The sequence below is a fragment of the Pinus tabuliformis genome, chromosome 5_1, assembly GCF_031772625.1.
Source record: "Pinus tabuliformis cultivar Carrire ecotype Pingquan chromosome 5_1, CPIR1, whole genome shotgun sequence".
NCBI classification, from domain to species: Eukaryota; Viridiplantae; Streptophyta; class Pinopsida; order Pinales; family Pinaceae; genus Pinus; species Pinus tabuliformis.
The window spans coordinates 291,525,706-291,553,065 of record NC_142305.1 but is presented as its reverse complement, the minus strand read 5'-3'; the positions used below and the strand labels follow the sequence as shown (position 1 = coordinate 291,553,065).

At 35.9% G+C, this 27,360-nt stretch overlaps 1 protein-coding gene across 1 annotated transcript in view; it reads left to right on the top strand.

Moving 5' to 3' along the window:
* LOC149164491 (uncharacterized) overlaps positions 1 to 24,613 on the top strand; it is a 37,054-nt gene extending 12,441 nt beyond the window's left edge. The window contains exons 4-5 of the mRNA XM_089429495.1: positions 24,184 to 24,314; positions 24,522 to 24,613. Coding sequence (XP_089285621.1) covers positions 24,184 to 24,314; positions 24,522 to 24,613 — 223 coding nt within the window. The remainder of the gene's footprint in view (positions 1 to 24,183; positions 24,315 to 24,521) is intronic.
* Positions 24,614 to 27,360: the final 2,747 nt, after the last annotated feature.

Genomic DNA, 27,360 nt, shown 5'->3' with positions numbered 1-27,360 from the left:
AATCTAGATGAACATGTGATTCAATTTTCATATCTCAATTCACTCTATTTTAGAAGATATGATCTAAGGAAGTCATGCTTCTTTAATGTTTATGGAAATATGCTTCAAACATGTTATCTTGGAATTCTTGCTATAATTTTTTTTCTAATATTTTATAGATCATAAAACTTGGAGGCGATAAGAATATATCTCAATGAACTTGTTCTACAAGTTTCATATATGGGATTACTATAATTAAAAGATATTCACTGAGTAAGTTTCCTCTCCTGAATTGTCCCAAATTTGGATGCAATTTTTTTGAAGAAATGCCTGAAAGGTTTCATAATTGATTACATAAAAAGTGTTGGATAAAATACCTCAAAGGCAAATAATTTGGTTGCGTGACAAGAAGTATGTTTGAACAGATTATGTGACAGAGTGGTATCCCCATATCCTTCATCGAAATTTAATGGATAAAAATGTAACTCCCCATAGCCCTAAATAAGGAACAGTGGTTAGGAGTGTGATAAAGTGGCACCAAAGATTATTGTCAAGCTAGTCAAAAGAAAAGGAAAAATTTCGGTAACCCTTAACCTTTGTAAACCATATGGGAACTAGGTATATGACATCTTCATTTCTTTTCTTTAATGCTCCAAATTTATTCAAGTGATATAAGTAATCTCATTTTTCATCACATTTTATTGTGAAAACAACTTTTAGATCTTACAGTCAGCCAAGCAAATAAGTATTTCAATTTCTGAACTATTTCCTTCCATTCCCTTCCAATAACTAAACAAAGATCCTCATATAAATTTCATCATCTTCCATGTTCATATTATTAGAAAAGTTATGGAAGAAACACATAAGATATTTGACAGTGACTTCTGATTATCCATTAAACATATGTAAACCCTTAACATATTATTCAAGGAAATCATGCACATTTGAAGGAAATTGAAGAGGAGCCTAAGTTATAGCTATTAAGGCATTGACATTTTGAGGATTTACAACACCATCCATTAAGAATTTTAGAATAGCTTCTTGGGCTTCAGAAGAAAGAGGATTCAAATAGGAGTTAAAAGCTACTTCTTTTGGGAAAATAAGAGAAATGGATTTTTAAGTATTAGGTTTAATAACAATTGGCTCACTTATAACGAAAGGTATTGGTAACTTTTGTGTAACTTCAATATATTTAAGATAAACAAAATATTTTTAAGGCATACCTATGTAAGTAGCCACTTGCTCTTCGCTTAAATTCCTTTAAGAGACAATGCTTTCTTTGTTGTGATAATATCAATACTTCTTTAGGATCCAAGTTACTTAGTGTGTGGTTTTTTCCATAATGCCTAGTGATTAAATTGGAGTTCACTAGGTGAATAATTGTAGCTAATCTTTCTCTTGTTCACCGGCAAGAATAGGTATATATTGTTATACCCAGGGAAAAATAACTCCATATCTTCAATCCCTAGTAATGATACAAATTCGATGATGTTCATGGCCAAAAAACTTTACAAAAGAATCAATCCATAGAATTAATTGGTTTGATCAATATTTATGCCACTCTCTTAATTAATTTTAGGATGTTATATAAAATTATTAGCCTTCACACATTCATTCAATTAGGAGAGATAGAAATAAATTAAAATGGAAAATAGAAATAACATAAGATAACATTCACATGGATCAATAATACTAAACTAAAATTTGAAAGATGTGCTAAGCAAAATAATTTAGTCATTATAAAACACAATTAGTTTAAATTTATTTATTTTTATCTAAAAACATAATGAAAAAGTAAATAGGTTAGAAACAAAGCGGAAAATTCATAAAATCTCTTTTTAATAATTTTAATGTAGACACAAATGAATAGGGAAGTAGTACCCAATAATCACACTTCATATTTATCCATAAGAATAAATGACTATATGGAAGATCGTTTCATTAATAATAGAAAAAATTACAAAATTTTACATAGACTATCCCTAACAAAAATATTGAATCTAACCGAATAATAATATGGTTGTTGTACAATATTTCAAATTTTCAATAGATACAAAAAAAAACTCAAACCCCTAGTATCGAGCCTTCAAATGGCTTTATCCAAAATAAATCCTAACAAATATTAGTTCCAAGTAGTAACTTTATAGGACTATAATTACAAAGATAGATTTATGATGGAGAAACAAGTTGTATGACTACCACGTATTGAACATTATTATTTTTCATACACGATTTATTTAGATGGATCATCATAGTGATTGTAGATTGAATGTATTCGACAAAAAATATAGGCTCACTTGATGAAGTTGCCTGTATGTTTTGAACTAATACCTCCCTGTCTCCTTTTAAATTCTCTTTTGTACTAGCTAGTCTAGTACCTAGACATCCTTATCAACTTTTTTTATAATTTTGGTTTGGTTAAATGTCCATAGGGATATGATCCCTACTTTATTCTTTTACTAGAAATGATCATGTATAGGCAATATATCTAGGATTCCCCTTGTTAAAATTTAATTCCTTTAGAATTATACCTACCTCATGATAGTAAGATTACTCTTGCATTAATAATAAATGGCTCAACTTATTTTTTCAACTTGAAGGTGCCATATTGCTTTTTGGAAACAAAGTGTAATTGATCAGGCTCTAATAACTCCTTGATATACTCCAAGAAACACATCTCGATAGTGAGAAAAAAATGTAGTTGATAAGGACAGGAGTAAGATCCGTAAAGTATGATTTCATTGTGATTTTGGAATAGATATTGTCGCCAACCTTGGTTTATGTACTCAACTAAGTGATACTTCTCATTTTTTGAAAATCCTGGGGGAAATCCTCATAAATGGCAAAGTACAAAATGAATGTGAATTTGTTTATAAACTATGAGAAACATGCATTGTGGGATTGTTTCCTAACAATTGGAGTCCAACGGATAACATGTGATGGTTTACCCATCTCATCTTGTAGGTTTAAATGTAGATTAACAAATATTTGAGGTTGAAAATATAGAAATAAGTATGATAAATAAGATTGAAACCTAAAACATCTAGTGACACTAAACTACACCAATTGAAGGTTTATTTCCTTTGCTAGTTATTGATTCTAATGAAATCTTACCAAAGGTTTATTATTGGGATAGAGTGATAACATAAATCCTATAATTGTTTCATCAACCACTAGGCCATTAGCATACCCTATGTGGGAGTAAATAGAAATGTCTTGCCTTAAATCATAGTAATGTCCTTAGACAAATGCTAGTACTATAGGGTATTTTGTTTTTAGAAATAGAAACATCAAAAGTAAGAAAATATTGTGGTTTTTTCTTCAATAAATAATTCCTAGTGAGATAATACAAGGGCTTCTTTCAACAAAAAATGGGTTTCGTGTAGTACAACTACATTGAAAGTTTCAAAAATAGATTCAAGATTTATTGGAAAGAGAATTACACCATTTCTAGAAATTACATCCTACTTACTAGGAACGCTATACAACAAATTTGGGAAATGAGAATGTTTAGAAGAAGATGAACTTAGTCAAATAATAATCCATCCATGAAAATAAATCATTCAAGTTATTAAAGTTGCTAAATTCCAACGTTTGTGGACGATAGAGATCAAATTCATAAATCACAATGTTATAAACATGACATTCTCTATTTATGACACTCATTTCCATAAGGGTAAGTGTATGAGAGTTTTTATTAGTTGAAGATATGGCTTTCTTCATTTTTTCCAATGAAAGAGAAATGAAAAAGACCAGATAAATGCCCAAAACTAATTGGTAGATGATTTAGACTAGAGCGTTGACTTAGCGACTAGTAAAACCTTTTCATGATGTTTGTATTTTTATTTAGTACTCCACTTGTCTCTAGGTAACCTACACATGTGAGGGTTTCCTTCCCTTTCTATATTTTATCCTTGATTAGAAACCATTTTGAATGTGTGGTGGCCTCTTATTTTCTAAAAAAAGGTTGGAAACCAATTTATCGACTTTTTGAGGGTGATACTAATATATGTCTTGCTAGTGTCACCCTCCACATCACCTACCATGTCACTACCTAGTCCATTTCTCTGTAACCTACCACCTCATCTTGTAAAACTACATTTCCAAATTATCATCTTATTGTCATACTCCAAATTGGTCATCATATCACCCTTTCAAGTTGTAGATATAGTGCATTAGGACATCAACCTATCATCAACATTGGTGGTTTTGTATGGTCCCCTATTACTTTTGAAATGGTTGGCAGAGAGGGGGTGGTATAAAGTACCATTCTACCATGTACACCAAGCAGTATATCACCTGGTATCCCTTTCAGAAAACCCCCATGTGTTATTTTTTGCACATTTATTGATGACTACACTAGAATGTGTTGGGTTTGTTTATTCAAGAACAAATTTAAAGCTTTTAAAACATCCAAGAACTTTCATGCATGGATCGAAAATGACACACAATCTCATATTGGTTATATTTTTACTGATAATGGAAAAGAACACACTTCAACCGAATTTGAAAACTATCTTCGCCAACATGGGATCAAACATCAAATAATTGTTCCCTATAATCCCTGATAGAATGGAGTAGCTGAAAGAAGGAATAGGACAATCTTAAATATGGCATGTTCCGTGATGTTTTTCAAGAACATTAAACTGATGTTTTGGGCTTATATAGTTCTATGTGTTGTTTATATAAATAATAGTTGTCCATCTAATGCTAAAAAAAACAATACTCCCTATGAAATTTGGTATGGCCACATTCCTTTGGTGAGGCATCTCAGGGTTTTTGGATCCACCTGTTATTCCTTGATACCTAAGGAATTGAGAAACAATCTTAGTGCAAGGAGTAGAAAATATATCTTCTTGGAGTACTCAAATACCTCCAAAGCATACCATCTCTATGATGAAGTTAATAAAAAGTTTATAATATCTAGATATTTGATCTTTCTTGAATCATCCAAGCCTGACAATGTTTTTTAGCGGCAGGTTGATCACTTGGATAGATTTGGACATGAAAAGTGTTTTCAAGAGTTTGATAATGAGATTCCACATCTTTAAGGGGGGGTACTGATAATAGATAATTTTTTGGAATCTTCTTCTGAAGCACTATCTACCCTGCATGAAGCTCCAACCATTGATGACACTTTGAGTGATGTGATTGATAGAATTGGGATACTAAATCTTGATTCAGCCCCATCATAATCAACTGAGTAGCCTAGGCCATCTTAGAAAGGTCATCCAAAATGGTTGAGAAAGACACTTGAAAGTGTTCGTCCTGAAGATGTTGGAAAGACATGTTGGACACAGATTGTCATTGATGTCAATATGGCAATATTCAAGAGGAGGAGACAGAGCCATCGGAGGAGCAGACGGAGCCAAGAGGAGCAAATGGAGCCAAGAGGAGCAGACCAAGCCAGAGGAGCCACATTGGAGCAAGAGGAGCTATAAGAGGAGCCACATATATATATATATATATATATATATATATATATATATATATATATATATATAGATATATATATATGCCATATATATGCCAAAGAAGAGGAGCAAACGGAGCATATCGGAGCAAGAGGAGCCATCGGAGGAGCAAATGCAGCAAACAGAGCCATATATGCCACAGATAACAGATATCGGGAGTCCATAACATTATCGGCGGCCAGAAATCATATAAACATGCACACCACAGCTATCGGAGCAATAGTGCCAAAGGAATACTCTATCGGAGGAGTAGAGCTATCGCATATCGCATAGGGCAGAGTAAGGTTCATAAGCGGAGCAATATATAGATATATATATCTATATATATATATATATATATATATATATATATATATATATATATATCTATATATATATGTATATATATATATATGTATATATATATAAAAATTATAACGGAGGTGGACAAATAGCGGAGGAGTATATATATAGAGAGGCGATATAATAACACAGACCCGCGACTCCATTATAAACTGGCTAAATGTAATATCGCATCTTCTATGTCGCTGGTCTCAAAGGGATATCACTCCCGAAACCTCCGATTTCGATATACACATGGACCCGAAGGGTATATCAATATAACTTCATATCATATCGCATCCGCAAGAGTGGACCCGATGCTGCGACTGCGACTATCGATATGTTGTGATCGCCGATAGCGATTATCGCATCGGGAATTCGGAGCGAAGTCACATAATGTTAAGCGGCCCCTTTGCGATCGTCGATTGCAATAAGGCTACGGACCCGACAGGAATATAAAGCATGGTTAAATACCATATCGCATCCGCCCATCGCTATGCTACACAGAGGGTTTTCTGACTTACGATCGCCGATTGCGATAAGCATGTGGACCCGATGGGCATATAAATTATTGTTTAATACCATATCGCATCTAGTCCATCAGATCGGCCATCGGCGGAGTCATGGGTGCTGATATAAAGGATCTCACAAAACGTCTGATTGCGATTTAAGCGCGGATCCGATACAGAAATAAATATGAGTGTAATATTTTCTGAAGTCCGCCCTTTATTTTTTTGCCTGTGTTTTTTATCATATTCCTGTGTAATTTGATATTTGGCCTGCGCGCGCCTCTGAGGCAAAAATGCATTCGATAGTGCTCCCGATATCTTAGGAGACTGACTCATGTCGATAATGATTATGATTGGGACGTGGTTGTTCGTTAAGCTATGTCAATGTATGTATGCGGCCTCTCTTTCCCTTGAACGTGTCCTGTGAATATTGAAACGCCCGGACATACAGAGGAAGCCATGGATTGGAAAGCCGAAGTGTCAAGCGAACATAGAAGATCAAGCGAGTTAGAGGAAATGACAGCGACTGAGGAGGAAGTCAAAGAGCCAGCATGTAAGAGGAAATGAATGGACAGAGGCATGAAATGCATAAAAACAGCAAACGCAGAGGAATGTGCTGTTGTTGTTGTTGTGGAGAAAAAAAACCAGAGAAGAGGCAACAGAACCAGGGGAGGGTACATAGGCAACTGAACCAGGGGAGGGTACAGAGGCAACAGAAGCAGCAGAGACTGCAGAAGCAGCAGAGACTGTAGAGGCAGTAGAAGCAGCAGAACCAGTTTATACCAAGGTTGGTTTGGAGCCCAAGAGGTTGGAGCCTCAGAACTAAACATGATTGAAGTCCTTGGGAGTTGGTGCTCCTAAAATCCAAGATTGGTGTCTTGGCAAAATAGAGTTGGTGCTTTGGAGGTTGGAGCCTCACTGAAGTCCAAGTTGGAGCTTAGCAACAATTCATAGTCAGATATACTTATATTGTATTTATTTCATTGTACTATATTGAGTCTTAATAAAAGCATTTATTCTAGCTGTCGATTTTTGTGTTCTGTGTATACATATACATATCTATATATGCTTTTGACAATCACTAGAACAAAAAATAATAAATACTGATTCACCGCCCCCCCCCCCCCTCCCTCAGTATTTCCAATAATTGGTATCAGAACAAGCTTCTTCATACTAGCCTAACAGCTTGAAGAAGGATCAGCAGCCATGATGAGAAATCATGAAGCATCAGGAAAACCTCCTATGTTCGATGGCACTAACTTTGGGTTTTGGAAGAAAAGAATGACTTACTACTTAATGTCCCTTGGACCTGAAGTCTGGAATTTTTGTCAAACTGAATACCAAGCAACTTCCACTCTTCCAATAGACCAAGATGAGAGGAAAGCCTACATTGCAAATGCAAAGGCCATGAACTCTATCAGTAGTGGAATCACTGATTCCGAGTTTACAAAAATCATGCACTATAACTCTGCCAAAGAAATGTGGGAGAAGCTAGTTGGCTTGTACGATGGAGACTCAAAAGTCAAAAAGGCAAAGCTTCAAACTCACAGAAGACAATTTGAAAGTTTGAAGATGGAAGATGAAGAAGACATTGCAGCATACCTCCTCCGAGTAGCTGAAGTGGTAAATTCCCTGAAAGGATTGGACGAAAAAGTTGAAGAAAGTACCATTGTTCAAAAGGTATTAAGGTCTCTTCCAGACAGATTTGACTCCAAAATAAGTGCTATAGAAGAATCAAAGGATCTTGACACCGTTAAAATGGATGAACTCCATGGAATTCTCACTGCCTATGAAATGAGGAAAGGTGGTCCTAGCTCCAAAGATGCAACATTCAAGGCATCAAAGTCAAAGGAATGGAAAGAAAGGAATGACTGTAGTGATGAGTCAGATGTGGAATCCGAATTGGCTCAATATGTACGAAAGTTGAAGAGAGGATCTAAGCTTAAAGGCACGTATCCTCTTATCTGTTTTAAATGTGGTAAAATAGGTCATTATGCAGCAAAATGTCCTCATAAACATGACAGTGATGATGAAGGAAATTCTAAAAGAATGGCACATAAAAAGAAAGGGTTCAATAAGAAAAATTTCTTCTCCAAGCAAGATGAGTCTGATGAGGATGAGTTTATGGTCATCAAAAGGAAATCAAATGAGGAAAGTGATCATGATGAAAGCCAAGAAGCATTATTCATGGCACTCACAGATGATGATGACTCGGGCCTAGAAGGGAATGTAGATGAACTATTAATAAGCGCCATTGAAGAAAACGAGAAACTACGGAACAAAATCATTTCTCTCAAAGTGGAAAACGAGGAAATAAGAAGGAGAGAAGATCTTTTGGAAGCAAAGATTAAAGAAAAAGAAGAGACTTGTGAAGAACGCGAGGCCGAAGTAGTATCTCTGAAAAAGGAGTTGGAGCAAATTAAAAAGGGTTGTAAAAGCTCTCAAATACTTGAGACTATTCTGAAAAATCAAAAACCTCAACATGATAAGTCTGGGATAGGTTTCAAGGGAGAATCCTCAAGCACTAAGAATAGTGTGAAAAGCTATGCCGATGCACTTTCCTGCAATCCAAAAGATGAAAAAGTATGTTATCAAAAGTGCATCCCAGATTCCAAGAATAAAGAAAGAATTACTCCAAAGAAGAATGTGGAGTCGAATCATGGACACTACAGCAAATTCAAACCTGTACTCCACCAAGGGCCCATCCAAAATTCAAAGAACGAGGGAGGAGTAATTCCCAGGAAGGAAATCGACTCAAACCGTGGTTGCTTCAAAACCATCTTTCTTGGACACTGCTTTCACTGTAAAAACTTCGGTCACCAAGCTAGACACTGTATGGCTCGCAGAAGTGAAAAGACAATGCAAAAGGACCGAGTAATCAACTCATATGCCCCCAAAAAGTAGGGACAAATCAAAACCTTCAATTCATTTGATCCCTTGACCAAATTTGATCTGATTTGCTCTTTTTGCTACAATAATGGACACTATGAACAAGACTGCCCACTCAAAGGAAGAAAGATGAGTAGCAAGAACTCCAGCATGAACAAATGCGGCCTGGCTCTATGTGCTCAAAATAATGGAAACCAGTGGTTTTTAGACAGTCGGTGCTCCAGACACATGACAGGGGATAGAGGGAAGTTTGTCTCACTGAGCAAAAAGTAAGGGAATGTGTCTTTTGGAAGCGGATCTGGCAGAATTGCAGGAAAAGGAACAGTTACTCTGATAAATGGAAAAGAAAAAGCTCAAGATGCTCTGCTGGTTGACGGACTCAAACACAACCTTCTGAGTGTCAGCCAAATATGTGATCAAGGACATAAGGTTGTTTTCACCACCAAAGACTATGAAATAAGGAACTCTGCCTCAGGGAAACTTGTGGCAAAAGGGGTGAGAACACTAGAAAATATTTACGTTCTGAACAAGATTCAGGAAAATAAATGCTACTTAAGTCAGACAGATGAGAGTTGGTTGTGGCACAAGCGACCTGGACATACCAGCTTCGAAAATCAGATCAATATCAGCAAGATCAAAGCTGTACAAGACATCCCAAGGTTGTTCAAACCAAATCAAGCAGTGTGTGGTCCATGTCAACATGGAAAGCAGACCAGAACCAGCCACAAGACAAAGGAACATTGTACATCAAAGCCCTTGGAGATCATCCATGCTGATGTGTGTGGGCCAACTAGAAATCAAGCACTCCAAGGAGAATGGTACTTTGTGTTATTTGTTGATGATTATACTAGAATGATGTGGATATATTTCATAAAGTATAAATCTGAAACCTTTGAGTGTTTTAAGAATATAAAAGCCCTTGTAGAAAATGAAAAAGATTCAAAAATTAAGTGCCTCAGAACAGACAGAGGAGGAGAATTCACATCAAACGAGTTTAGTGAGTTCTGTAATATTCATGGAATTAAAAGGGAATTCTCGGCTGCCAGAACACCTCAGCAAAATGCGGTAGTTGAAAGACGAAACCGAACAGTCCAAGAGATGGCAAGAACCATGCTATTAGCAGCAGACCTATAGCCTAAATTCTGGAGAGAGGCAGTAGGGATAGTTGTCTATACACTGAATTGGACTCAATTAAGACCCAATTGTGATAAAAACTCCTTATGAGCTATGTAAAGGAAGACCTGCTTCGGTGAAATACTTCAAGATATTTGGAAGCAAGTGATTCATAAAAATAAATGATGGCTCACCTGGAAAGTTTGATTCTCGGGTTGATGAAGGGATATTTCTTGGATACTCTCCACAGAGCAAGGCTTACAAGTGATACAATTATGGACTGAAGAAAATAGTGGAAAGCATGGATGTAAAGGTTGATGAAGATCTTCCAGAAAAGGAAATTGAAGAACATGAAGATGACGTTCTCTTTGAAGAAGAAGAACCTAAAGAAGAAAATATAAATGATGAAGAAGAAGAAGAGAAAAGAGAACCGCCTCATACCCCTTCAAAGATGAAGTATGTTGAAAGATATCATCCAGAAGAGCATATCATTGGCGATAAAGATGAAGGTGTGCAAACCCGAAGAAGGATATCAATCACACCCAAGAGAAAAGTCATTGCTCTCCTATCTATGATAGAGCCAGAAACATTTGCAGAAGCAAGTAAGGATCCTCATTGGGTAAAAGAAATGGAAGAAGAAATGTCCCAAATTGAGAAGAACAAGACATGGGAACTGGTACCTCGTCCAAAGGACAAAAACATAATAGGAACCAAATGGGTGTTCAAAAATAAAATGAATGAGGAAGGACAGGTTATCAGAAACAAGGCAAGACTTGTCTGCAAAGGCTATACACAAATTGAAGGAGTTGACTTTGAAGAGACATTTGCACCTGTGGCCCGTATGGAAGCTATCAGGATGTTCTTAGCATTTGCGTGCTCAAAAGGATTCAAAATCTATCAAATGGACGTGAAATCAACATTCCTAAATGGGGAACTCAAAGAGGAAGTCTACATGGAGCAGCCAGAAGGTTTTGATCTGACAGCAGGAAAGGACCTAGTCTGTAAGTTGAAAAAGGCTTTGTATCGGTTGAAACAAGCTCCTAGAGCTTGGTATGCAAAACTAGATAACTATCTCCAACAAAAAGGATTCAAAAAGGGAGTGGCTGGAAGCAATCTATACATAAAGACTGATCAAGGTAAGTTACTAGTTTCTCTTGTTTATGTCGATGATCTAATTTTTGCTAGTAATAATGATGAAATGAGCCATGAATTTTCTCAAAGCATGGTAAAAGAGTTTGAGATGTCAATGATAGGAGAGCTGTCCCACTTTCTTCGACTTCAAGTATCTCAAACCAGAGCAGGATTGTGTATATCTCAAGCCAAATATCTAAAAGACATGCTCAAAAAATATGGAATGTAGTATTGTGCACCCGTGAGTACACGTATGACCACAAACTGCAAATTGAGAAAAGATGATGACTCCCCTCTAGTAGATGCAACTCATTACAGGTCAATGATTGGAGCCCTTCTATACTTAACAACTACACGACCAGACATAATGCAAGAAGTAGGAATGGTGGGAAGATTTCAATCTGCTCCCAAACAATCTCATTTATTAGCTGTAAAAAGAATTCTTAGATATTTGAAGGGAAATTCCGATTTTGGTCTTTGGTACCCAAAGGACTCAACACTGACGGTAACTGCATACACCGATGCTGATTGGGCTGGAAGTATAGATGATCGGAAGAGTACCAGTGGAAATGCATTCTTCCTAGGAGACTGTTTAGTATCTTGGCTCACCAAAAAACAGTCACCCATATCATTATCCACAGCCGAAGCCGAGTATATTGCTGCAGCAGACTGTTGTTCTCAGATACTATGGATGAAGGAAGCTCTAAAAGATCTCGACATATGTACATATCAACCGATTATCGTCTATTGTGACAACACAAGCGCTATCAGTCTCAGGAAAAATCCAGTGATGCACTCAAGAACCAAACACATACCAATCAAGTATCATTTCCTCCGTGAGCAAGTAGCTGAACAAAACATTGTCCTGGAATATATCAGTACTAATGAGCAGATAGCTGATATTTTCAAAAAACCTCTTCGTCGAGAAGCATTCGAACATCTGCGTCAAAATATGGGGGTTATTTCTTTATCATCACTCAAGTTCATTCATAAAGATGCAGCAGGACAGGGGGAGCAGTTTGACAGGGGGAGTTCGTATGCATTCCTTTGCCATTGATGTCAAAGGGGGAGAGAGCAGAAGAATATTGCCATCAATAACAAAGGGGGAGATTGTTGGACATATATTGTCATTGATGTCAATATGGCAATATTCAAGAGGAGGAGACTGAGCCATCAGAGGAGCAGACGGAGCCAAGAGGAGAAAATGGAGCCAAGAGGAGCAGACCAAGCTAGAGGAGCCACATTGGAGCAAGAGGAGCTATAAGAGGAGCCACATATCTATATATATGCCAAAGAAGAGGAGCAAACGGAGCATATCGGAGCAAGAGGAGCCATCGAAGGAGAAATTGCAGCAAACATAGCCATATATGCCACAGATAACAGATATCAGGAGTCCATAACATTATCAACGGCCAGAAATCATATAAACATGCACACCACAGCTATCGGAGCAATAGTGCCAAAGGAATACTCTATCAGAGGAGTAGAGCTATCGCATATCGCATAGGGCAGAGTAAGGTTCATAAGCGGAGCAATATATATATATATATATATATATATATATATATATATATATATATATATATATAAACAAAGTATAACGGAGGCGTACAAAGAGCGGAGGAGTATATATAGAGAGAGGCGATATAATAACACGGACCCGCGGCTCCATTATAAACTGCCTAAATGTAATATTGCATCCGCTATGTCGCTGGTCTCAAAGGGATATCACTCCCGAAACCTCCGATTGCGATATACACATGGACCCGAAGGGTATATCAATATAACTTAATATCATATCGCATCCACAAGAGTGGACCCGATGTTGCGACTGGGACTGCCGATATGTTGCGATTGCCGATAGCGATTATTGCATTGGGAATTTGGAGCGATGTCACATAATGTTAAGCGGCCCCTTTGCAATCACCGATTGTGATAAGGTTGTGGACCCGACAGGAATATAAAGCATGGTTAAATACCATATCACATCCGCCCATCGCTATGCTACACAGAGGGTTGTCCGACTTACAATCGCTGATTGCGATAAGCATGTGGACCCGACGGGCATATAAATTATGGTTTAATACCATATCGCATCCGGTCCATCAGATCGGCCATCGGCGGAGTCATGGGTGCTGATATAAAGGATCTCATGAAACCTCCGATTGCAATTTAAGCGTGGATCCGATACAGAAATAAATATGAGTGTAATATTTTCTGAAGTCCGCCCTTTAGTTTTTTGTATGTGTTTTTTATCATATTCCTGTGTAATTTGATATTTGGCCTGCACGCGCCTCTGAGGAAAAAAATGCATTCGATAGTGCTCCCGATATCTTAGGAGACTGACTCATGTCGATAATGATTACGATTGGTATGTGGTTGTTCGTTAAGCTATGTCAATGTGTGTATGCGGCCTCTCTTTCCCTTGAATGTGTCCTGTGAATATTGAAACACCCGGATAGATAGAGGAAGCCATGGATTGGAAAGCCGAAGTGTCAAGCGAACATAGAAGATCAAGCGAGTCAAAGGAAATGACAGTGACTGAGGAGGAAGTCAAAGAGCCAGCGTGTAAGAGGAAACGAATGGACAGAGGCATGAAATGCATAAAAACAACAAACACAAAGGACTGTGTTGTTGTTGTTGTTGTGGTGAAAAAAACCAGAGAAGAGGCAACAGAACCAGTGGAGGCTACATAGGAAACTAAACCACGGGAGGGCACAAAGGCAACAAAAGCAGCAGAGACTGTAGAGGCAACAGAAGCAGCAGAGACTGTAGAGGCAACAAAAGCAGCAGAGACTGTAGAGGCAGTAGAAGCAGCAGAGGCAGAAGCAGAAGAACCAGTATATACCAAGGTTGGGTTGGAGCCCAAGAGGTTGGCTCCTCAGAACTGAACAGGATTGAAGTCCTTGGGAGTTGGTGCTCCTAAAATCCAAGATTGGTGTCTTGGCAAAACAAAGTTGGTGCTCTGGAGGTTGGAGCCTCGTTGAAGTCCAAGTTGGAGCTTGGCAACCATTCATAGTCAGATATACTTATATTGTATTTATTTCATTGTACTGTATTGGGTCTTAATAAAAGCATTTATTCCAACTGTTGATTTTTGTGTTCTGTGTATACATATACATATCTATATATGCTTTTGACAATCACTAGAACAAAAAATAATAAATACTGATTCACCCCCCCTCTCAGTATTTCCAACAAGACAGGAACAAGAATCTCAACCAATTAGAAAGGAGGTGATCTAGATAATTCTGAATCCCCTGTTGATATGGATGTTTCTTATGATTATGAACCGACTTTGTCTACAGATTTTGAACCAACTTCCTTCAAAGAAGTTGCTTCTAATGATGAATGGAAAGAAGTGATTCAGAAAGAATATGGTGCTTTGATAAAGAATGACACTGGAAGCTGGTTGATCCTCCATTGGGAACCAAACCAATAGGCTGCAAGTGGGTCTTCAAGAACAAGTATAAAGAAAATGGATCACTTGACAATCGTAAAACAAGGCTTGTGGAAAAAGGTTTTTCACAAAAGGAAGGGGTCGACTACGAGGAGACTTTTGCTCGCACAAAAAAATGGGCTACCATTCAAACACTCTTTGCCTTGATAGCTCAAAATGGTTGGAAAGTCCACCAAATGGATGTAAAAATTATTTCTTGAATAGAGATATGAAAGGGAATGTTTTTATGCCCCAAATAGAAGAATTTTTTATAAAGGGGTGAGCTTGTAAAATCGTTGTATGGCCTCAAGAAACCATTGTGATTCTAGGACGAGAAATTGATTGAACATCTTCTCAAACTTAATTTCAAACATTATTATCTTGATGATGCAACTTCGTTTGTCAAGAAAGTTGGAAAAATAGTTGTATATCTTGTGGTGTATGTAGATGATCTTATGATGACAGGGAACAATGAGAGCTACATTGCATCCTTAAATAAGGAACTGAGAAAGGTTTTGAGATGACAAATTTGGGCTATGTTCACTACTATCTTACTATTGAAGTAACCCAACATCCAAAGTTTATATTCCTCTCTGAGAAGAAGTACATTAGAGATATTTTGAACAAGTTTGGCACAATTGAGTGCAATCCTTTGACTACTCCAATGGAACATAACTTAAAGCTCACATCCACTGAAGGAAAATAATTTGAGGATGCAACAATGTAAAGGCAACTCGTAGGAAGTCTCAACTACCTGACTACTGCTAGACTAGACATTTCATTTTTTGTTGGAATCCTCTCCAAGTTTATGCCAAATCCTTGTGAGGGTAATTGATCTACTGCAAAAAGAGTTCTAAATTACTTGAAGGGAACTCAAGACTTTGGACTCAAGTATACACAGGTGGGTGACTTTAGCTTGATTGGATACTCTGATTCAGATTTCGATGGAGATAAAGAAACTGGGGTATCTACTTTAGGTTATGATATAATTCTTGGATCAAGAGATGTCTCTTGGAAGTCACACAAACAATCAGTTCTATTAAATTCCACAATTGAGGTAGAATATGTGACAATAGTTGAAGTAATGAAGGAAATTATGTGGCTCAAGAAAATTATGGAATATTTACAGGAGAAACAAGTACATTCAAATCCTCTTTTGATTGACAACACTTCTGTAATAAAGTTCGATGAGAACCCAAAGTTCCATGATTCAACGAAGCACATCAATACAAAATATCAATTGATTCGACATCATGTTAAGGCCAAAACAATCCACCAACGAAATTGTTCCACGAATGAGTAGATTGAATACATATTTACCAAAGAGCTTGGAAGGGAAAAGTTTGAAAGATTTAGAATGATGCTTGGACTCACCAACATCCCTTCAGATTAAGGGGGGAATGTTGACACCCAATCTTTTGGATTAGGTAAATCCATGTAAATATTGTAAATAGAAATATAAAGGGAATTGGAAGACGAAGAGACAACGGGAGATGAAACCCAACAATCTCCCTCTCCATATATATGTGTGTGTGTGTTTTATCTTAATGTAAATGAAACAAGTTATTCGTGGAGTTACTCACGATGTAGCATACAAAAGGAATAATAAATAGACCAAATATTTAAAAAAATAATCTATTGAACACATCTCAAAACTAGAGAAAGTGAACAATAATAACTCCTATAATATTTCCACTACATCAAGATAATATTGTTGAAAATGGTAGCTCATCTTCCACATTAGCAGTGCCTAGGATGTGATAGTGTTTTAGAAACACCCTCTAAGCCACAATACTTTTTAATATGAGTCTACGAAGCATACCTTTTATAATTAATGATTACAAAGTGAAAGTAAATTTATATTATAAATTTGGGTCACTTAAGTGATTTAAGTGATCTCAAGGAGAGATTAATTCACATCCATTGATCTCGTGGAGCAAGAGTAAATTTGGATCATTGAGATATTAGTGTTAGTTACAACTATTTTAATGAGATATATAAGGTAATTTATAGGGGTGAAGGAGCTCATATTTTAGACTTCATTATGAGAATTTAATGAAGTTAAATATAAAGAGAGATTGAGGAGGTTGAAGAAAGAGATAAGGGGTAGCAATACTCGGTGCAAAAAACATTGGATTTGGTGCATACGTCCCAATGAAAAAGTACAACATAGAATGGAAAAAACCATACATATTTAAGTGAAAACTGTATGAGAATTTATTGTTAGTTGTATAACAGAACGAAGATGAAAAAATTGATGGCATGATTTATAAGGAAATACAATGATAAAATATGTATTGTTTCATACAAGAAAAGTGCATGATCAAGCACAAAATTTGACCCAATATTTTTTTTTTGTCTTTCTCAGCATAATTGTACAAACATGCAAAAATCTATTGGCACAGACTTCAAGGAGAAATTTTGCACAAATTTAAACGTTTTCTATGGGTTCAATTTATGAGATAACTACTATATTTAATGCTGAAATTTTGTTTTAATCTTTGTTTATATTTTTTAAGGCACATAAATAATAAAATCTATCTTCTTTACTGGTTTTCCCTTCGAGATCTTTCTATGGGATTTTCCCAAAATTTGTGTCTACTTTCATGGTAATTTTTCATTGTTTCTAAGTTCAATAGTTAGTAAGAGATAATGATATTTTTGTTCTAAGTTTAGTTTCCAAATTTATTTACAAGAACAGAGATAAATGAGCAGTAAATTGTGATAAACTTAGCGAAACTTAAAATCCATAATTGGGTCAGTTAGAAACTTGCATTGTTTCATAGGCATAATGAATGAGGAGAAGCCAGACAAGAAACAAAAAAGAAGATAGATAAATGGGTTTGTAGGGGATTGCGATGTTTTGCTTGGAAGGTGAAGGGAAGAGTATTATTGGTTAGTTGGGTAGGTCATGGATACTATGTTGAGATATGAGGATAAGTTAGATGGGGCAACTAATTTTATTCCTTGGAAAGGGAGGATAGTTTTTTTCTGGCAGAACAAGTGTTGTGGGACATTCTTGATGAGTCTATATGCTATGAAACCAGCTCACAAAATGATAGATCAATGACTTAAAAAGTATACTCTTCGAGGAAGAAACTTCCTTTAAATTACATAAATGAACAATTCTTGGATGATACAAATGACAAGACCTCCTTTATATCTATATATATATATATATATATATATATATATATATATATATATATATATATATATATATATATATATATATATATATATATATATATATATATATATATATATATATATATATAGATATATAAATATATGAGTATAAGGGGTCACAATATAATCAAAGCCTACATGAAAATAATAATGTAAGGAAACAACAATAAAAATAGTGGGCTTCTATGGGGAACAAAAATAACAATATGGGGACTAAACTAAAAATAACAATAAGGGGGCTACACAAGTATTATAGGGACATAACATGCCCTTCTCCTTCAAAAAAGTGTTGTCCTCAATTCTTGAGTAGTTATGGATGCTTCTGTATAAAATTCTTATCCCCCCATGTGGAACCTTCAACGGGTAAGTTCTTCTGCTTAATGAGATACTTTGAAATTGATCAATTCCGTATTTATCAGGTTCTTATCTCTATGACTACTTCAAGCTCAAATATGATTTTTCCTTGTTTGTAAAGTTTTGGAAACACTGCTTGAACTAGTACCTTGTCATCGATGACCTTATTTAAGCATGAAACATGGAAATTTGGGTGTACTCAGGAAGATGCATGCAACTGCAATTTGTGTGCCATGCTACCAATATTTTGCAACACCTTGTAAGGACTGTAGTACTTGGGTGATAATTTTTTATCCTTCTTAGCTTTCTTGAGAAACATTTGTTTGTATAGTTGTAGTCGTAAAAATACCCAGTCACCTATATCAAAACTTCTTTCACTGTGATGTTGATCTTCCTATTGTTTCATTTGATTTTGCACCATAGTGAACTTATCCTTTACGAGTTGGAGAACTTGTTGTTGATGCTCGATGTGATCTTCCACTACTTGAAACTTAGAATTTTCTCTCAAAGATGATGTGATGGATGGTGGATGATATCCATAAAGTGCCATAAATGGGGTCATTTTTGCTGCAGTATGGAAAAAAGTCTTATACCACCATTCAGCTAGAGGTAACCACTTGACCCATTTTGTTTGTTTATTAGATATAAAGTACAAATATATCCTTCCAAAAATTTGTTCACTATCTCCATTTTCCCATCAGATTGAGGATGATAAGAAAATAATTCTGTCCAAAAATTTCTAGTGCAAATGGGATCTCTTTCACTTACTATAATCTTTGGGTTTCCATGAAGCTTTTGAATTGTTTCCATAAATGCAGTAGTAGCTCTAATGACTTTAAAAGGATGAGATTATGCACAAAAGTGTCCATACTCAGTAATTCTATCGAGTACCACCTTGATGTCACTCTTTCCTTCATACTTGGGTAAACCTGTGATAAAATCCATTGAGACCTCCCCCCAACGCTGACTTGGAATGGCTAAAGGTTGTAACAGACTCGTGATATTAATTGTCTCAACCTTATTTTATTGGGAAACCAAACATTCTGCAACAAACTTCTAAATATCAGATTTAATACCATCCCAATCAAATCCTTTTTGACCCTATAGTAAGTTTTTAAAAATCCTAAGTGCCCTCGTAAGGGAGAGGTGTGCAATTCCAAAATAATCTTTTGTTTGAGTTGCGAATTCTTAGAAATATATAAGTGATATTTGTACAATAATGAATCATCCTTATAGCTAAATGTATCATATGTATTGGGATCTTGTTGCAACTTTTGAATGAGTGACCACACCTCTTTATCATTCTTCCATTCATCCTTTTCTTCGGTTATCCACTCAAGTTGGATAATAGAAATGGAACAAAGAAATGCTTCCACATCCTCATCCTTTATTGAGAGTGCATCTGCAACAACATTTTGCTTCCCTTTTTTGTAGACGATTACAAAGTCATAACCCAAAATCTTTGTCACCCATTTCTGCTACTCTTTTGAAGATAATATTTGTTCCAAAAAGTATTTAAGACTCTCATGATATGTTTTTACCTTTAAGTGTCTTCCCATTAGGTATAGTTGTCATTGCTTTAGTGCATGTAGTATTGCCAACATTTCCTTCTCATAAATAGGCTTGTGTAAATACCTCACTTTGATTGGATGAGTTTCAAAAGCAATGGGTCTTCCTTCTTGCATTAAAATAGTAGAAATTCCATTTCTAGAGGCATCATATTCCACAATAAGGCATCACCTTCCACAATAAAAAAATAAAATGTGAATTCAAGCACAGTTAAGACTGGTGCTTGGCATATTGACTCTTTAAGATGTTAAAATGCCTTCGTTTCTTTAGGACTCCAAGAAAATGCATCTTTCTTCAGTAATGATGTTATAGGTGCCACTATTCTCCCATAATTCTTAACAAACTTGCAATAATACCCTGTCAACCTAAGAAAACCTCGAAGGTGCTTTATGGCTGTGGGGATTTTCCATTCCTTAATGTCTTTAATTTGGTTAGGGTCTACCTTAACACCATCCTTAGATAAAATATGACCCATATATTCCACCTCCTGTACTCGAAAGAAACATTTAGAGGTTTTTCATATAATTTTTTCTCCTCCAATAGTTTGAGCTCCCTATCAACATGTTGAACATGATCCTTCCAAGAATTGTTGTAGATTAGCATATCATCAAGAAATACTAACACAAATTTTCTATGCAAGGATTTGAAAATGGAATTCATCAAACCTTGAAATGTTGAAGGTGCATTAGTAAGGCCAAAAGGCATGACCAAAATTTCATATTGACCCTCATGAGTTTTGAATGTTATTTTCATAATGTCTTAATTCTAATTTGATGATATCCCGAGCGAAGATCCAGGTTGGTGAATTAAATTTCTCCTTGTAATTCATCCAACAATTCATCAATGATAGGAATGGGAAAATTATCTTGAATAATTATCTTGTTGAGCTCCCTATAATCTATACATATATGTCGTGATCCATCCTTCTTGTGCACCAATACTACTGGAGCAGAGAAATAACTTTGACTAGGTTGAATTATGCCATCCTCTGGAATTTCTACAACCATACGTTCAATTTCACTCTTTTGGGCATAAGGATATATGTAAGGCTTGATGTTTAGAGGAAAACTTCCTAGAATAAAATGAATAGCATGATCATGATGATGAATAGGTGGGAGGACTTTAAGAGTCTCAAACACCTTGGAATGATTGTCCAAGACTTTTTGGAGATATGGAGAAATAGATGATTTTGATGTTTGAACCTCTAGTGAGCATAATTGTGCAATTACGCCCCATTGTTATTTATTCAGATGATTTTTAATGCAATTAGAGACAATTATATTTTTTTGTTTCTCTATTCAGATGATTTTTCATGCAATTAGAAACAATTATATTTCTCTGTTTCCATATGATACCCCTTAATTCAACTTCCTTTCCTTCCCAAAAAAATTTCAAGAAATGTTCTTGAAAATTGAAAGTTATCGTCCCCAAAGATTGTAACCATTGGAATCCTAGTATAACACCCCCACCACCCATTACAATGGAAGCATTAGAATTTTCAATACATATTCCCCCATGGTTAGCTTTATATTATGGCACCTCCAGAGAAATTTATAGTTCCTCCATTTTCAACCATCACTTGACACTCTGGTGTTGGATATAGGAATAAATTCAATTCCTTGGCTATCTTACAATGAATAAAATTATGGGTACTACCTGAATCAATCAACACTATTACCTTTTCCTTCTTGATATATCGTTCTATATTGAGAGTTTGAAGAGTGGTAATTCTTGAAAATTCATTACAAGATATGGTCAGATTAATTTCTTGTTTCTATAGGCTTGGTTCCTGGTGTATATCCTCCTCTTTTGACATTTCTTGTTCCCTTTCTTCCAACTCTTCACAATATATGTAGAATAATTTCTTCTCATCACACTTATGAAATTTAGTGTTTTTTTTATCACAACTATAACAAAGATCTTTTGCTCTTTTTTCCTCCAATTATTATGGTGTCAACCTTGTAGGTTGTGGAAGACTAGGAGAAGCAATGCTTCCATCTTTATAGTTGTCAGTGGTAGACTTCGTTGTTTCCATAATTTTGTCTTCAAATTTTCTTGCCACCTTGAATGTATTCTCCAATGAATCAGGCTCCCAAAGGTGAAACTCCTATTGGATGTTATCTTTTAATGTACCTATGAATACATCAATCATATGCCCCTCTGGAATATCGATTACCCAAATATTCAATTTTTTAAAGTCTTCTATGAGCTCCGCCATTGGACCATTTTGTTTGAGATTTATCAATTGGATAAAATTGTTGATCTTTGTATATTCATAATGTGCTATCATTTCTTCTTTAAAAATTGACCAGGTGACAAGTGGTTTACAGGAACAAAGCCATCTATACCATACAAACTAATTGGGTTCTAAATATAAATACGCAATATGTACCTTTTGTCATAGTTGTACATCATGTAGATCAAAATATTGCTCCATATGTAGTATCCATGTTACTAGATCCTTGCTATCAAACTCCCTCATATATATCTTTTGAATTTGGTGGATATTAAACCTCACATTGGAGTCTCTAAAATCATAATTCATATTCCTTTTTTCCTCATCATGATTTTCATGAATTACATTGTCACCACCGGGAAGCCTTTCTTGCTACAACTTTGTCAACCCTTCCAACTTGACATCCATCACATCCAAGTCTACTTTAAAAACACCCATGTTTCCTTTTATACCATACATGTCCCATTTTAAGCCATCCATGTCATCTTTAGTTTCTCTTTGTGAGAGTGAAATTTGTTGCACTTGGTCCCATAACTTTGATATATCATGTTGCAATTCTTCTTATTCATGTGTCTTAGTAGATATTTATGAGGGCTTAATGGGTGTACAATTATTTTGTTGGGAGGAATTTTATAACCAAATACCGATATCTATGCTTCAATATTCCTTTTGAATCACTTCAAACTATTTTTTCAAAGCAAATTAAAAAATACACACCTTTTTCTTGTTTTTTAGGAGCTTGATCTTGAAATGGTTGTAACTTTGTACTTGAGTATCTCCAAATTTTGAAATTTAGTCCTATGTTAGCTCTATGACTATTCTTTCCAATGCCAGAAGTGATACCAATATTGGATTCTTCACTATATATTTATGCCAAATATCCCATGATGACCTGATTATGGACTAGTTCAGTAGAGCAGAGTTGTATGGGATGCCATGTGTCCTTATTTCAACATTTGGTGCTAAAATTTCTACATTAGAAACTAAATTCCATGTAACTTTAGTCACTTTTTCCAGAATTCAAATATGATTCTAGAAATGAAAGTTATGATGATTTTCCCTAGGTCAATTGTTTGAGACAGAATTTTGGAGCATGAAAAAACCATAACTTCTTCAGACCATACCTTAGACAATATAGCGAGCCAAGATCTTAAATTCGGGAAGAAAGTTCAACAAGATTTCGGCTCCATGTGGTTACAATTTTAGCTTCTAAAAATTCATAGAAAAAACAGTGTAGAGAAATTCCCACAATGACCTGTTTGAAGAACTGAAACCCTAGAATCCAAAGCTTTGATACCAAATGTTATGCAACCAACTCACAAAAAGATAGATAAACGATTGAAAAAGTATCCTATTCGAGGGAGAAACCTCCTTTACATTACATAAATCAACAATTCTTGGATGATACAAATGACAAGAACTCCTTTGTATATATATATGAGTATAAGGGGTCACAATATAATCAGAGCCTACATAACAATAATAATGTAAGGGCACAAAAATAAATAGTGGGGTTTTATGGGGCACAACAATAAAAATATCAGGGCTACACTAACGATAAAAATAATGGGGCTACACTAGTATTATAGGGATCTAACACTATATTTTTTTCTACAAACACAAAACATTTTACATAATATAATAAGAAGAATGTTAAAGATAAGTGGAATCTTCTTGGTTCCATTATAGACCATGTCATTCCTCATGTGAGAGGTAAGCCTAAATATTTTGATATGTGGGGAGCCTTAACTAAGCTACACAAAATTTCCAATGATAATAGGAATATGGCATTATGGGGAAAAATGAGAAGTACCAAGATGTCTGAAACTAACACAGTTGCCTCATACCTCACCAGTATCACATAAATTAGAGATGAGTTGGTAGTAGTGGCGAAAACTAATCAGAATTCAGATTTGGTGATGTCATTATCAAGTAGTTTTTCTTAGAAATGGGATGTCTCTATTGATTGGATTGTTGTAGGGGAAAATATTCCAAGTTGGGAAAGATTTCGGATGATTTCATACAGGAAGAGACAAGCAGAGGTTCCAAAAATGCAAGCCAGCATGATGGATATGATGAGGAGAATTTTTCTATAACTGTAAAGGGAAAAGGTAAGTTTAAGGGAAGTAGGGGTTCTACTTTTGAGAAGTACATGAGTAAAGTGAAATTATTTGCATGTCAGAAGGATAGTCACTACATAAGCTAATGTCCATACAAGAAGAAGAAAGAGACTTAGGTAGTAGTAGCAACATCAACTAAGATTGATGACATTTCAAAGAGATTTTAGAACTAATTTTCTCTTTTCATCTATATTTCAGGAAGTGGTACTATTATGCATGAGGGTAGTGGGTTATGGCTAGTGGATAGTGGAAAATACCGCCAGATGAAGAGGATAAAGTTAGTGTTTTGAATTGCTTCAGAGACTGAACGAGATTGCAATGTGACTTGTGGGAGTAGTAAGATGCAAGTAGTAAAGGGGATTGGATGTGTGAGATTCCAGCTAGAGTTTGTAGGCTTTCTAGATGTGGGAGGGATTTTTTTTGTTTTAGGGCTTATCATAATGTTATTATCAATATATTCTTTAAAGGATGATGGATATATAGTTTTGTTCTTGGACACAAAGGTGCTTTTATGTTGTGAAAGAGGAACCTTGGATGTATCAGTAGTGCTTCACATTAGATGGGAAAATCATTATAGGTTGTTGGGATAGCTTGTGGATGGATTGATGGGGATATTGGATTCAGTTTTAGTGACAAAGATAGGTGGGTGAGAGGCTTCATATATATATATATATATATGAAGATTAATTTGGAATCAGATGAAATTGGAGGATGATGATGACAGGTCACTAAATTTGAGTAGAGCACAGTTAGTAGGAGAACTGTTATAGACATTTTTGGGCATTGCAACCCCAATCATACATGTACATAAAACAAGGGCTCCTAAGTCCCTAAAATAGTTGTTCCATACCCTAAAAGAACAAGGTTAGTTGATTACATCATCTCCCAGAAGTTCTCCACAGGAAACTGCTCAGAACTGGTCAAAACCGGACCATACAAGTTGCTCAGTGCTAAGGGTGCGATGCATCCCACCTACCCAGTGAAAAGGGTGCGATTGATACTGAAAATCCCTTCTGTAGGGTGCGATGGGTGAGAGTGGACAAATGACAGAGACAATTTGCGAGGTGGATGATCATATAATCTTCCAGAAACTTCTCCTTTGACACTTGCCGCTCTGAATTCACCCAGGGATGAGTAGGAGATCATCAATCTCCAAGTGGAATCAAGAACTATCAGAGAGAGGACACTAATCAAAATCCCAGAGGCTGACTCACCTCCCTGCAATCATCTATATATGGATCCCCCATCCCAGAGATCCGGAGGCTGGAATTTTGTGTCTTGTAAGGAAGTGCTGTTGGTTTCTTGGTGGAATATCATAGTTTTGGGTGATCTAAGCTTTTCATGAGATGAAGAAGGGCTTTCATGCTGGGATGATGACGTTGGGTCAGAACAATTGGTTGTAATCCTCTTTTCTATTCTTGATATTAATAAAGCTATTCAAGTTTTCCTCCACATTCTTGTATGTTTGATGATATATGCATTTGTGTGGTCAATATATATCTGGTCCTATATTGTTTATGATTGTAGATCTCTGTTCTTCGATAGTATTATGCTGCTTTGATTCCACAGGTGCTCTTTGAAGCTGTGTAGACAAAGGAAGAGCGACAAAGATCTGTCAGAAGGGAGAGGAACCAAGCAAGGAACCAAGCGCAAGACTGAGGTTGGTGTCCTTTGTTCCCCTCTTATCTACTTCTCATAAAGGAAAGTGAAAGTAGTTTTAGTTTGTTTGTTTCTAAGATAGCTACCAGTCTTAGTGGGACTAGCAACTCTGAGTGGACACTAGATTTCCCGATAACAAAATGGCGACTCCACTGGGGAGCGAATAGATTGTTTGTTTTTCTATATTTGTTTGTTTTATAAACTTACAGATGGAGCCTGAAGTCAAGCCAACTAGCCTTCGAACTACATTTTCTATGCAAGTGCAAAGTAGATCAATGCTGCTTCAGTCTATCTCCAGGTTTTGTTTATAAACTAAACAATCAATTTGCAAACCTTCTAATTGCCCTAGTGGTGGCTCTAGTAACCTCATTAGATCAACCCCTGTGATTTATATTTATTGAACATCACTTGCTCGGCCTAAATCCATAAACTGAGTTGCAAACTGTGACCCAGAACCCAGTTGAAGTCTCGTCCCTGGACCATCGCACCTTCTCCTCTTGGGAATCTGGATGCATCGCACCTCCCATGTGCAGTAGGTGCGCTGCATCGCACTTTCCCTGTGTTACAGGTGCGCTGGTCAGACAAGACCTCTTATGCTCTCAGATTTTGGTTTCTGTGTTCACTCTATTCGGCGTTATTCAAGCGTTTTGCTATCTGTGATCAGTATAACACTATGGAGACTCACTTCCTTTCCATCATTCCACCTCCATTGTGCAAAGAACTGTGAATTTTTTTATGTATTGTGTGCCATTTTCAGTTCTCTTTTACAAAGAAGTAGCATAATCAAATTTTCGTCTTATGATTTGAAAGTGTCGCAAGTGTCGTTTTTAGTCAAAGAAAATAATTTTATTGTTCTGGACGATCGATTATATGGTTACTTCTGTATTTGATTTGAATTAGTATTTTTTCAAGTGTCTAAAGCAGTTTTCGATTCAAAATAGCAAAATGTCATCATTATCTTCCTTTAGTTTTTGAAGAGAAATTTGTTAATACTGTCGCTTTGAAAAGATAATTCAGATTTGTACTTAGCATTCTTCTTGTCATTCACACATTAAGAAAGCTGAAAACAAATATATGCATGTGCATTTGCATTTAGACTGCTTGTTGGTTTGATTTAGGACAATGCATCTAGTGTGTGCTCTCTTCTCTATGTTGAAAGAATATCATCTCTCTTTCTTTAGTAGCTAGGATTTTCATTGCAAAAAGAAGGTTAAATGATTGTTTATCATCTTAGATTGCATTTTAAGAATTATATATCTACATCACACGGTGAACCTGAAAGGAAAATTTCTTAAGAAAGATCAACTGTAAAATAAATTCAATGAACATAAAAATGCTTTGGAACCTAATGCACAACATCTAGAAGTCTAGGCTAGAG